This window comes from Pelophylax lessonae, assembly GCF_965119305.1.
Source record: "Pelophylax lessonae genome assembly, chromosome: 1".
NCBI lineage: Eukaryota > Metazoa > Chordata > Amphibia > Anura > Ranidae > Pelophylax > Pelophylax lessonae.
Window position 1 is genome coordinate 349,758,127 of NC_138768.1, and position 13,577 is coordinate 349,771,703.

General features: G+C 48.3%; 1 protein-coding gene across 1 annotated transcript in view; it reads left to right on the top strand.

Annotated features, from left to right (window-relative positions):
• The window catches only part of TUT7 (terminal uridylyl transferase 7), a 162,680-nt gene that overhangs the window by 118,256 nt on the left and 30,847 nt on the right, over nt 1–13,577 (top strand). The window contains exons 22-24 of the mRNA XM_082272795.1: nt 1,753–1,930; nt 3,255–3,302; nt 9,870–9,961. Of these exons, the coding sequence (XP_082128921.1) occupies nt 1,753–1,930; nt 3,255–3,302; nt 9,870–9,961 (318 nt within the window). The remainder of the gene's footprint in view (nt 1–1,752; nt 1,931–3,254; nt 3,303–9,869; nt 9,962–13,577) is intronic.

Genomic DNA, 13,577 nt, shown 5'->3' on the forward strand with positions numbered 1-13,577 from the left:
CTGCTGAGCGAGAAGATGATTCTCAAACTTCACAAAGTGTCACACTACTGAAGTGGACCTGTTCCCTTTTATGCTGGTTAGCTAGTGTTGTCCTATGCATTCTATGTATATGTGTGAAATAAATATATACATTTTTTTTTTGCTTTTTTCTTTTTTTTGCTTTTTTGTTTTTTTGTTTTTTTTTTTTTTTTTTTTTATTAAAGGAACACTCTGAAAATACATCAGATCTCAATCGAGAAACGTGCTGGATATCTATACTGATATGGACTTGGTAATGTGTTAGGAAAAAAAGGATGCCACATTGTTTAATGAAAATTAGCAACCTACAAAGGGCCGAATTCAAAGGCACCCCAAAAATTAAAGTGAAAAAATGATGCAGCAGGCTAGTCCATTTTGCTTAAATTTTATTACAGCTACTCAAAATGGTACTCCGTAGTTTGTATGGCCCATCCCATGCTTGTATGCATGCCTAACAAAGTCAGGGCATGCTCCTTTTGAGATGACAGAGGGTGTCCTGCAGTATTTCCTCCCAGATCTGGACCAGGGCATCACTGAGCTCCTGAACAGACTGAAGTGCAACCTGGTAGCATCAGATGGACAGAAATATAATGCCCCAGAGAGGTGTTCTATTGGATTTAGGTCAGGCAAGAGTGGGGGCCATTCAGTGGTATCAATTTCTTCATCCTCCAGGAACTGGCTGCATACTCTCGCCACATTACACCAGTTATTGTCGTGCACCAGGAGGAACCCAGGACCCACTGTATCAGCGTAGGGTCTGACAATGGGTCCAAAGATTTCATCCTACTGGCAGGGTGCCATTGTCTAGCCTGTAGAGGTCTGTGCGTCCCTCCATGGAATGTGTCTCCCCAGACCATCACTGACCCACCACCAAACCGGTCATGCTGAACGATGTTACAGGCAGCATAATGTTCTGCACGGCTTCTCCAGACCCTTTCACGTCTGTCACATGTACTCAAGGTGAACCTGCTCTCATCTGTAAAACACAGGGCGCCAGTGGTGGACCTGCCAATTCTGGTATTCAATGTCAAATGCCAATCGAGCACCACGGTGGTGGGCAGTGAGCGCAGGGCCCACTAGATTCTGATTGTTTGGTCAGACCCATTCACACCTGTGGGCTGCTGGAGGTCATCTTGTAGGGCTTTGGCAGTGCTCATCATGTTCCTTCTTGCACAAAGCAGCAGATGCCAGTCCTGCTGATGGGCTAAGGACCTTCTTTGGCCCTGTCCAGCTCTCCTAGAGTAATTGCCTGTCTCCTGGAATCTCCTCCATGCTCTTGAGACCTGCGAGACACAGCAAACCGTCTGGCAATGGCGCATATTGATGTACCATCCTGGAGGAGTTGGAATGCCTGTGCAAACTTTATAGGGTCCAGGTATCGCCTCATGCTACCAGTAGTGACACTGACCCTAGCCAAATGCAAAACTAGTGAAAAACAGTCAGAAAAGTTGATTAGGGAAAAACGATTCAGTGACCTCCACCTGTAAAACCATTCTGTTTTTTGAAGGTCGTCTCATTATTGCCCATCTAGTGCCCCTGGTAATTTAATTACCGCCAAAGCAGCTGAAACTGATTAACAACCCCCTCTGCTACTTACCTGACCAGATAAATATCCTAGGAGTTGACTTGATGCTATACTCTGATTAAAAGTGTTCCTTTAATTTTTCTGAGCAGTGTATATAAATATAAAGTGTTAATCCATCTTTCTTTTTTTTTTTTCTTTTTTCTCTAAAGCAAAATTACTGGCCAGATTATGGAAAAAATAAGGAGTCTCCTGGTGAACTATGGCTGGGGCTTCTTCGTTTTTATACTGAAGATTTTGATTTTAAAGAACATGTCATTTCTATCCGAAGAAAAAGCTTGCTAACCACTTTTAAAAAGCAGTGGACTTCCAAATACATAGTCATTGAAGGTAAAAATCCAAATTTAAACTTGCACAGGATTTCTAGCGTAACAAACCCATGTGTGCTTTTTACCTCTTTATATTTATAAAGGCTGGAGGACCTCTCTCTCCCAGGCCTATTATGTAAATTACCCTTTACTGTAGCTCCCTTGACTTTACCACTAAGTGAAGCTGCAAAGGAACACTGCAATCACAGCTGACCGTTGTAGTAAAACCCAAATGCTGAAGCAAGAATGTGAGTCCTCTGTTATAAAGGGGTTATAAAGGATAACCGGTAAAGCCAAAATAACCACAAAGCAACCTAAACAGGAGTCAAGCGCCCAAAAAGTGTTCTTGAGGCCTGGCTACAAACTAGAGACATCTGTTGCAAGCCTTTGGAATAGCGCAGTTGGGTAAAACTAGGCACTGGTTTGTCACTTCACAAGTGACCTCTTTCACAGGGAAAGATGCATTGGTAGGGGGATGGGGCCATGTCAGTACAGACAGTAGAAATGGGGCACCCTACGTTCCTGTTGTAGTTCTTCTCAATATCGGTTTAAGGGATGGGGTACCCGATCTCCCACTTTTTTTTGTTGTCTGGAACTCCATTCTACTTTAAAGGGTTAGTTTAATTTTTTTTGTTTAAAAAAAAAACTGCCTATGCAGGTAAGGGGTGTGCCGGTAGATAAAAACAAAACTGTGTACATCTTTAACTAAAGTTGAATATTGCCCTTGCATAGGCCATTTGCATACCTCCTAAAGCCAAGCTCAAAAACTCCTAGATATGGCATGCTTTTGTCCTGCCATGTTGCTAAGACATGTACAATGCTGTACACTCCCAGACGTTACTACTCAACCTCGCCATCAAAAGGGCAACCTGAAACCTCCGTGCATGCATGGTCCACTAACTCCTCTCCATCACAGGGTCTTAGCCCAGAGCTAGAGACAGGGGAGTTTGAATCAGCTGGAAATGTCCTAAAAAGGCAAGACGGCATAAAGCCTTCTCAGAGTTTTGTGGCCAGACTTCTTGTCGTTTGAGAATGGGCTACACTTGTAGCAAGGGCATTATTTAACTTTGGCCTAAGCTGCTTAGTTTTGTTTTTATCTTCAGGCAGCCTCTAACTGCATAGGCAGTTTTTATTTTGGTAAGGGTGAACCTTTTCATCAGTCTCTGGTCAAAGGGTAAACAAGTTCACTAATACGGTTTACAACTACAATAAATTGTCAGGAAATAGATGATAAAATGTTTTTCCGCAATCCAAAACAGGTTTTGGGAGGTGTTCCACTTTCAATTTAGTGAAAAATAAGGCCCTTGTACAACTGTACTAACTTTGTTTTTCTGTTTTGAATGTAGATCCTTTTGACCTAAATCACAATCTGGGTGCTGGATTGTCGAGAAAGAGTAGGTATCCTTAAAATATACATAGTGTATTTTACTTATAAGCATTTTTCATTTTAAATTAACTAGAAAATTTATATTGAAACCTGATAATCTTATATTAAAAAAAGATTAAGATTTAAAGATTTATAAAGTTTATTTCTCTTACGTCCTCCGACAGTCGCCGCCTCTTCATATTCGTCACATATGGGGTATTAGACTTTGCTCCGAAGGAGTAGCTAGGCAACAGAATATGTTAACAATAAAGCTTTTAACATATCCCACCCTCAAGGGGTGGTCCCCTCAGTCAATACCCTCCTACTTCCTGCAACCATATCCCAGTTTTTATGTCTAGCTTGTCAGGAGTGGCTGGCTCTCTCTGTGCTGGGACTTTCTGTCCCAGACTCTTTCTTCTTTTTAATATTTTGTTTGAGTTTTTCTCTCTACCTTTATTTAGCTGTTATTTTGTCAGCGTTAGTTAGTTCTTCGGATGAAGAGGATCGTGCGGACTGGGTCTCGGGCTGATCCCCCTGGTCGCAGGTCGTGGGTCAGTGGCTTCCCAGTCTGCCATCGAGCGTTCAGCCAGGTAACGCTCCTGGCATAGTGAACGACCCATCCCTGTTCGGTGCAGGGATGATTGGTGAGGTGGCTACCTCACTGGACGCTGTGCGGTTTCTTAACCCCCATTTTGTGCGTCTTGAATTGCGACTCTCCCTGCCTCATGTGCAGCGGCTTGTTCGCCTGTGCGGGTCCCCCACGCCATGTGAGGTAAGTGTATTTATGTGGGGACCTGTCTGTCTGGGGGGGTGTCAGTCTGGGACTGTGTAACCTGCCTCTATTCACACTGCTTGTCTCCCTATCTCTCGGCTGCATGCTGTGGGCTGCAAGGGGGGGGGGAGCTGTATGACACTGTGTGTGTCAGACTGGTCAGTGTGAGAAGCTGTGTGCTGTGGGGCATGTTTTTTTTTGGCATGTTTGGGCATATACAGCGATCGCTGCGGCGATCTGACATGTATTCTGATATTGGAATGTAATGTGTGTTTTAATGCACTGTGGAGCGGCGGTTTCGGCGCCAAACGACGCCATTTTGCCTACACCCGCTCCGGCCGCATGGTTTACATGCATGGCGGCCATTTTCTTGTAGCCTCCATAGGCTTACATAGAGCGCCCTGGCAGCATCACTTCCTCTTTCCAGGAACACCGATCGAGGCAGCGGCGAGGGTCTCCTCAGGTTTTATCCTTCTGTTCTTGCTATCCATTGCCTGTGTTCAGTTTGCATATTCCCTGTGGGGGTCTCATTGTGCTTGAGTGTGGTGCGGTGGGCTGCGCTTGCCGCGCTTGCTTAAAGGGGCAGTTAACCCTTGGTTGTCTGGCATTACAGGGGCAATGGATTCTCAGGAGGGCAAATTTCCTACAGTATTGGTGGAAAGCCAGGGGACCGCAGTTTCCCCCCCAGGGGGGGATTTAGCCACTATTGTGGCTGGCCTTGCTGCTCAGGTGCAAATGCTGGTGGCTGCTCAATCTACTAAGAGGCCCAGAGTTGCTCTTTCCTCTGATTCTGAGGGTGAAGGTGATGGGGCTGTTATGGCAGGGGCCTCCTTATCGGGGTCCCGCTCCTCTCTTGATCTAGTGGGGTCTGAGGTGGAGGCTGAAGTTGAGGGGGTTGATAATTCTCCCCCTGGCTCGCCTGAAGAGCTTGCAATCATGGATGAGTTGATTGCTTCCATTAAGCAAACGCTGCGTTTGCAGGACGAAGTGTGTCCCCCCCGCTGCCTTGGCGGCTTATGGGACGCAGAGGAAACGCAGGACGCCGCAGGTTTTTCCCTGCAATGATGATTTTCAGCGCGCTGTTAAGGATCAATGGCGCAATCTGAGCAAACCTTTTGCGGTACCAAGTAGATTCAAGCTGCGTTATCCTTTTTCGCCTTCCACTGATGAAAGGTGGTGTGTGCCTCCACCAGTGGATCATGCAATTGCGGTTTTGAACAAAGCCACTGCGATTCCTGCAGAGGATTCCCCTGTTTTCCGTGATGCCACGGATAGGAGACTGGAGTCTCTTGCCCGTCATACTTATTCTGTTACGGGTTCTATGCTTAAGGCTCTGTTTGCTTCTCTCATGGCGGCCCAGGCGATCGCAAGTTGGACGCAGATGCTTAGGCGCGTCCTAGTGGCCGACTCGGCCTCGCCGGCGACCCTGGATATGGTGGATCAAATCCACCAGGGTGTCATGTATCTGTGTGATGCGGACCTGGACCTGATTCCGTTGGCTGCACGTGTGCACAGCGTGGCGGTGTTGTCTCGCCGCCTGGTTTGGTTAAAATGTTGGTCGGTGGACCAATCTTCACGTACGACCTTAGCCAATCTGCCTTATGATGGGTCTCGCCTTTTTGGGGAGTCCTTGGATGTGTTGATTAAGGGGATCACCGGGGGTAAGAGCACTCTCTTGCCCCATTTCCCCAAGGCTAAGGGGGCTTCGGGGAAGAAGCATGCTAATTTTCGGCCCCCTCAGGGGTCTTTTCGTGCCTTTCGGCCGCACTACAAGGGCAAACCGTTCAAAGGTCAAGGCTCTCAGAAGAAGCCCTGGTCTGGTAAACAGAAGTCCGGCCAATCCGGACCTGCAGCCCATAACAGTTCGGCCTGAAGGGGCGCCCTCGCCCAGTTTTGGGGTGGGGGGACGCTTGCTCGGTTTTCTTCAGCCCTGGTTGGCCCGTGTGCGGGACAGATGGGTTCAGGAAATCGTTCGATCTGGTTACAAGATCGAGTTTCTCTCTCGGCCGGAGAGCAGATTTTTTCCCTCAAATCTTCCAACTGTCTCCAGAGCGCTTGCGGGACCTGCACCTGGCGGTGCGGGACCTGAGGGCTCAGGGAGTGGTGGTTCCGGTGCCTCATCGGGACAGATTTCGGGGGTTTTATTCCAATCTGTTCACCGTGCCCAGAAAGGAGGGCAAGGTTCGTCCGATTCTGGACTTGAAGGCTCTGAACCGCTCTGTGCGGGTTCGCAAGTTCCGCATGGAATCCCTGCGGTCGGTGGTGGCTGCCCTGGTTCCGGGGGAATTCATGGCCTCCATCGATTTGAAGGATGCGTACCTTCACATCCCCATATTCGAGGGTCATCAGAGGTACCTTCGATTTGCCATTGCGGAGGATCACTACCAGTTCGTGGCGTTGCCCTTTGGTCTCGCCTCGGCTCCGCGGGTCTTCACCAAGGTGCTTGCACCGGTTCTGGCATTATTGAGGGCCCAGGGCGTTTCTGTCCTGGGGTATCTGGACGACATTCTGGTTCGGTCTGCGACCAGCCAGGGTCTGGAGGAGGACCTGTCTGTCACGATGCAAACTCTGCAGGAGTTTGGTTGGACGATAAATTTTCCAAAGTCGACACTGAGTCCGTCGGTTCGTCTCCCCTATCTGGGAATGATACTGGACTCGGTGCAGGCGAAGGTCTTCCTGCCGGAAGACAAACTCAGGACTCTCCGGGAGGAAGTCAGGTCCCTCAGGGACGTTCCGAACTCGTCTCTGCGGACGTGTATGAGATGTCTGGGATTGATGGTCTCGGCCTTCGAGGCGATTCCTTTCGCCCAGTTTCACACGCGGGGTCTCCAAGCGGAGATCCTGTCCAGGTGGGACGGGCGACCTCAATCTCTGGATCTTCAAATCTCGTTGAGTCTTCGCACCAGGGAAAACCTTCTGTGGTGGCTCCAGTCCCCGTTGGTGTCCGGGGGCAAGTCGTTTCGTCCGATCTCTTGGACGGTAATCACCACGGATGCCAGCCTGTCGGGCTGGGGTGGAGTTCTGGGCGTTCTGTCCGCTCAGGGGACTTGGTCGGAGGGGGAGTCCTCCCTTCCGATCAACATTCTGGAATTGCGTGCGATAAGTCTCTGTCTTCATCGCTGGACGGACCGGCTGCAGGGTTGCCCGGTTCGGGTGCAGACGGACAATGCCACGGCGGTGGCCTACATCAACCACCAAGGGGGCACCAGGAGTGCCCGAGCGGCTCGAGAAGTGGCCGACATTCTGTCTTGGGCCGAGACTCATGTCCCGGCGATAACGGCGGTTCACATTCCGGGAGTGGAGAACTGGCAGGCGGACTATCTGAGTCGCCAAACCCATGATCAGGGGGAATGGTCTCTCCACCCGGCTGTCTTCCTGATGTTGTGCGCGAAGTGGGGGCTTCCAGATGTGGACCTGTTCGCGTCTCGTCTCAACAACAAGGTGAAGAGGTTCGTGGCAAGGACGCGCGACCCTCGGGCAGACGCGTCGGACGCGTTAGTGGCCCCGTGGCATCAGTACAGGCTGATGTATGCGTTTCCACCGATTCAGTTGCTGTCCAGGTTCCTTCGCAGGTTACACTCGGAACGCAACACGGTGATTCTTGTGGCACCGGACTGGCCTCGCCGGTCCTGGTACGCAGACCTCGTGAATCTGGCGGTCGACGCCCCGTGGCGTCTGCCTCTTCGAGACGATCTACTGTCTCAAGGACCGATATACCATCCTGCTTTACAGTCGCTGGCATTGACGGCCTGGCTGTTGAGACCGAGGTCCTGAAGGAGAGGGGTCTCTCGCCGGAGGTCGTTCATACTTTAATCAACGCGAGGAAGTCTTCCTCGGGGAAGGTTTATTACCGTACTTGGAAGGCCTATTTTGCCTGGTGTGAGTCCAGGGGGTTTTCACCCCGCACGTACTCGGTGTCCCGTGTGCTGTCTTTCCTTCAATCGGGTGTTGATCAGCGTTTGGCGCTGGCTACGATAAAGGGTCAGGTGTCTGCTCTGGCCGTTCTGTTTCAACGTCCCGTGGCTTCCAACCCATTGGTTGGCACCTTTGTTCAGGGTGTGCGGCATCTTGTTCCCCCGAGGCGGGATCCTCTGCCCCCTTGGGACTTGAATCTCGTTCTATCTGTGTTACAACGTGCTCCTTTTGAACAGATCAGGGAGATCTCGTTGTGTATGTTGTCCAAAAAGGTCGCCTTTTTGGTGGCGATCACTTCGGCTCGCAGAGTGTCGGAGCTGGCGGCTTTGTCCTGCAAGTCTCCGTACCTGGTTATTCATTTGGATAAGGTGGTCTTGCGACCTAATCCTTCTTTTCTTCCGAAACGAGTTTTGGAATTCCATCTTAATGAGGATATTGTCTTGCCTTCGTTGTGCACGAAGCCTAAACATCCAAAGGAGGGGAGATTGCACTCTCTGGATGTTGTTCGGGGGATAAGGGTTTACCTTAAATCGACTGAGTCTTTTCGAAAGACGGACTCCTTGTTTGTTCTTCCAGAGGGTCCTCGGAAGGGCATGGCGGCTTCGGCCTCTACCATCGCCAAATGGATCAGGCAGACCATTGAACAGGCCTATGCTTTGCAGGGGAAGGTTCCCCCTGTGCCTGTGAAGGCGCACTCTACTAGATCTCTGAGTACGTCTTGGGCCTGTCGTCATGGGGCTTCTGTAGCCCAGGTGTGTAAGGCGGCGACTTGGTCGACCGTGCACACTTTCACAAAATTCTACAAAGTAGATGTTCAGGCATCGGCGGATGCTTCCTTTGGCCGCAAGGTTCTTAGTGCGGCTGTTCCCTAGGGTCCCTTGTTGGGGACTCCTGGCTGTTGGGATAAGTTTTGTATCCCCTGGTTTTTTGTCTTTTCCTGGGTTGTTGCTCCTGTTGAGCACTTGTTTTTTGCTGTTGCCCAGCTGGTTTCCTTCCTTTGGTAAGGTTCCTTCTTTGATGCGGAGACTGCGTTGCCTTTCGGCGCGGATGCGTTTCCCACCCCTCATGTTTGCACTGCTTTGGGACGTCCCCATATGTGACGAATATGAAGAGGCGGCGACTGTCGGAGGACGTAAGAGAAAACGGAATTTTTGTAAAATCTTACCTGTAAAATTCCTTTCTCTGAGTCCTCCGACAGTCGCCGCCCCCGCCCCTCTTTGGGGTTTGTTTGTATACTCTACTGCTATTCCACAAAAACTGAGATATGGTTGCAGGAAGTAGGAGGGTATTGACTGAGGGGACCACCCCTTGAGGGTGGGATATGTTAAAAGCTTTATTGTTAACATATTCTGTTGCCTAGCTACTCCTTCGGAGCAAAGTCTAATACCCCATATGTGACGAATATGAAGAGGCGGCGACTGTCGGAGGACTCAGAGAAAGGAATTTTACAGGTAAGATTTTACAAAAATTCAGTTTTTTATAAGTTTAAAACCTGTGACCATCCTGGCACCTTCCCATCCCAGTGTAAAATAATACTGCAAGTAACATTACAGATACTAACATTGATCACTGATGGGGTGGTGCATATCCCTTTAGCAACTTTGGTATGGGACTGTATCGCATGGTTGGAATCTTGTATTTGCTAATTAAGTCCTATTTCCATGTTTTATGTCTTAATGTTAAATACCTATTTCCATCATGGACATTATTTTACTTGTTTACTTTAAATTGTTGATCCTATTTGATTCTTTTCTTTTTTTTATAGCACTATGATCTTATGCAAACAACTGTATTGGTATAATGTACATCTAATGACCTTGTGAAATTGTGATGCTCAGAAATGTCTTAGTTTTTTGGATGTGACCAGGTGATTTTATTTTTTTTTTTTTGTCTTTTCCCTTTTTGCAGTGACTAATTTTATAATGAAAGCTTTTATCAATGGAAGGCGGTTATTTGGCACCCCAATGAAAATTTTTCCAAAAGAATATCGCTCTAAAATGGTAAATTTGACTTGGTGACTGTTGGCATAGTATTCGATGTTTAGCACTAGATGAACAACACAACTCCCATCAAAGGCAACATGGTTTTTTTTTTTTTTTTTTTCTCTTTGAGCAGAGCTTGCTGCTTTATTCGGTGTTTCTTTCTCTTTTACTCTTGGTATAGCTATGGCGAGATGAGGTTTCCGCATTTTAGCTACATTACTTGTGACTAACATTTGAGTGGGCTATATATTCCTATACAGGTGCTCTCTAGGAACCTTGACACTGAGCAATGACAGGTAGCTTGTCTATGTGAAATCTCTTCCTAGCAGAAAAATCTGACATTACTGGGTTAACGTCTGATCTTCAGTTGTAATGCTCTTTAGCCTTTAGAGTAGCATTTTGTATTTAGACACAGGAGTGAATAGCACATTTTATATCACGTTTTATGTATCCTATAGCTTTTTTTTTTTTTTTTTCTTGTAAAAAGTGCAGTAATCACGATGTATTTTTTTTGAGGCGGTGCATATAAGGCTTGCTTAAATGGTGTATACATTTCTACACCATAAATTACCATGGTAAGCTTGAAGAGGTGTTAGGTTGCTGTAGAATTACAGGCAAAGTTGGGATATGAATTTGAAGAGAAAAGTTATCGAAGCCTTGGTGCTTTGAAAACGGGCCCTGTGTTTTGGAGCCAGCCACTCACCATTTTTCCTTATCTAGGCTTTAAAACCGAATCATGGAAATGGAGGTGGTGGAAAAACCATATTTCTCTATCGTTCATTGACAGAAACAGCTCAATATTCTTCTTAACCATTGGGTTATGCTGACCCCTACAGAAGTAGGACACTAGGCAGGAAATTTTTTTACCACGCCTATGGGGCAGTCCTGGGGCGGAATGAGTGGGTGTATACACCCACTCATTCTGCTATAGGTATTCTGTTTTTTTCTGCCTAATCCGGAATAAGGACTTGGTTCCCTGCTGGGATTTCGGTCCTAGAATGTTTTTTCTGTAAAAAGGAACCTAGTTATTTTCCTGAGAGAACTACAATCAACAGCTGGACTGGATATCCTAGATCCTTATGGTCTCCCGCCGGGACGCACACGACCTAGTATGGCTCGAGTCGCAGCGTATCCCTTGGCAGTCAAGGGACGTGGACCCCTCCCTGGATCAGTCAGACCTTCGGGTTACCCTGCATCCTCCATGTTCCCTCCCTTGTATGTAGGGTCCTTAGGGACCATCCAAGGCTTCCCCCCCCCCCCCCCCCACAGGCCATCCTCCCCACTATTTCAGTCTGGTACGGTGCAGGAGCTGTAGCAGGCGATGGGGGCGCGCCGATGCCGCTGATCGCACGATCCGGGGGGGGGGGTTAAATCCTGGTGAAGGTCCCTGCCAGGGCCCCCCTATGCCTGATTGATTGCTGGACCCCTGAGGGGATCCTGTAGACCGTATGGTGTGCCAAGGAAGCCGCCATTTTCTTGTAGGTCAGCTGTACAAGGCTTGGCAGCCATTTTTTTTAGTAGTTTTCTATTGAAATGCATTGGGTGGCCATTTTGTTATGGTTTCCCCATTGAAATGCATTGGGTGGCCATTTCCTATTGGTTTCCCCATTGAAATGCATTGGGTGGCCATTTTCTCCGAGCCCAAGAACGCTGTACAGCAGTGAGTGGCAAGGCTTTAACTCTGGTGCTGACCCAGGTACTTCCTCTTCCTGTGAGTAAAGTTTTCTGCACACTTAGGCTGGCTCTGCTTTCCCTAATATCGGAACGATGGTGAGTCTATTAGGGTTCCTGTAGGTCGCTCTCACTCTGCTATATTGCAGCTTAGTGTGCTGGGACTTGTAGTACCGCTGGTCCAGCGGCGTAGGGCCATTTTTTGCAGTATTAAAGTGACACTGCGCTGTCCCCGAGTTAACATGGAGTCCCAGGAGCAAGTATCACCTACTGATCCCCTCCTTGGTGTTGCGGGGACCTCCGGGTCGCAACCCGTGTCTTCCTTAACGGCGGTTTTGGAAACCCTGGTGTCAAAAGTGGATTTGGTCCTAAAAGAAGACTATTAAAAAGCGCCCACTGCCCTCACCTGCCTCATCTGTATCCTCATATTCTGAGGTTGGTTTGGCCGCGACGGACATGAGTCACCCTGAGGGTTCTGCGTCATCACACTCTGATGGCTAGGTTGAAATATCCTCATATGCAGCCGTGTGGGAAAACGCAATGGTGGAGGCACTTAGTGTCAGTGCGGGAAACTCTAAAAATGGCGGATGATTCTACAGAGCCAGGGACGCAGGTGTCTTTTGGCACATGCAAATCCCCAAAGTCAGGCAAGGTTTTCCCTTGTCAGGAATTTTTTGACAAAATTGTCACTGAACAGTGGGGGAGCCCACACATGTTAGTGGTGCTAAAGCGCTTTAAGAGGCGCTACCCCTTTGTGGATGCTATAGTCAGTAAATTGACCGTTCCACCGAAGGTGGACCATCCGGTCTTCAGACTGAAGAAATCTACTGTGGTCCCGGTGGAGGAGTCCCCGGTCTTTAAAGACCCTGTTTATAGAACGATTGAGACTCTGTCCTGCCACTTATGATAGTGGACTCAATACTTAAGCTGGATACATACACACTATCCAACTTTTGTGGTTAGATTTCCTTCAGATTTACCTTTTCTATGTAGTGCAAGGGCCTGCCAGATTGCATACAAATTGAAAGTGTTTAGGTTTGACCTCATATTATATGGTTTTGGTAAGTCTAAAGGAAGAAGTCTTCAGAAAATCTTATAGTGTGTATGGCCTATTAGACTGGTCTTCGCTATCACTCTGCTGTCCCAGACCATAACTGAATGGGCAAAGTTACTAAAAAGTAATTTGGAAGCAGAACAGCTTCCCCCGGGCCTTGCAGAGCTAACAGGCCAAATGGTCCAAGCCTTATTATTTTATATGTGATGCGTCTTTTAGCTGTGCCCTCCCCCATTGCAGCTAGCGTTTCTGTGGTAGGGGTAACCATTAAGACGCATGGTGTGGCTAAAAAGCTGGGCTGTGGACCAGGCTTCTAAAAGGGCTCGGTCAGATCTCCCCTTTTACAGGGGACCGCATATTTGGTTCTTCTTTGGCTGAACTCATCAAAGGGCTTACAGGTGGGAAGAGTACTCTTCTTCAATCTGCTAAGGGCAAGTCTCCGCGTCAGACAGAGCCCTTCGTTTTCAGCACACAGGCGGCCTTTTCATGCCTCCGGATCTAAGCCATTTAGATCATCTGGGGGTTCCAAGAAGACATGGTCAGGTAACCTGAGAGCAGGTCCTTTCAGATCTGCAGACAAGTCCCCTTATGCATGAAGGGGCGCCCTCACCCGTAACTGGGGTAGGGGGATGCCTTTGTTTCTTTCCGGAACCATAGACCTCCTTGATTCAGGACAAATGGGTCCACAAACTGATCCGATTGGTTTACAAATTTTAGTTCAGGTCTCGACCGTCAGACAGATTCTTCCCATCCAATCTATGCCTATCGCCACATCGGTTAAGGGATCTACGCGAGGCGGTACAAGATCTGCTGTCCTTTCGGGAATGCTTTCAGGGGTTCTTTTCAAACCTGTTCACTGTTCCCAGGAAAGAAGGCAAAGTGACCCTTGACTCAGCCTCAGCGAGGGTG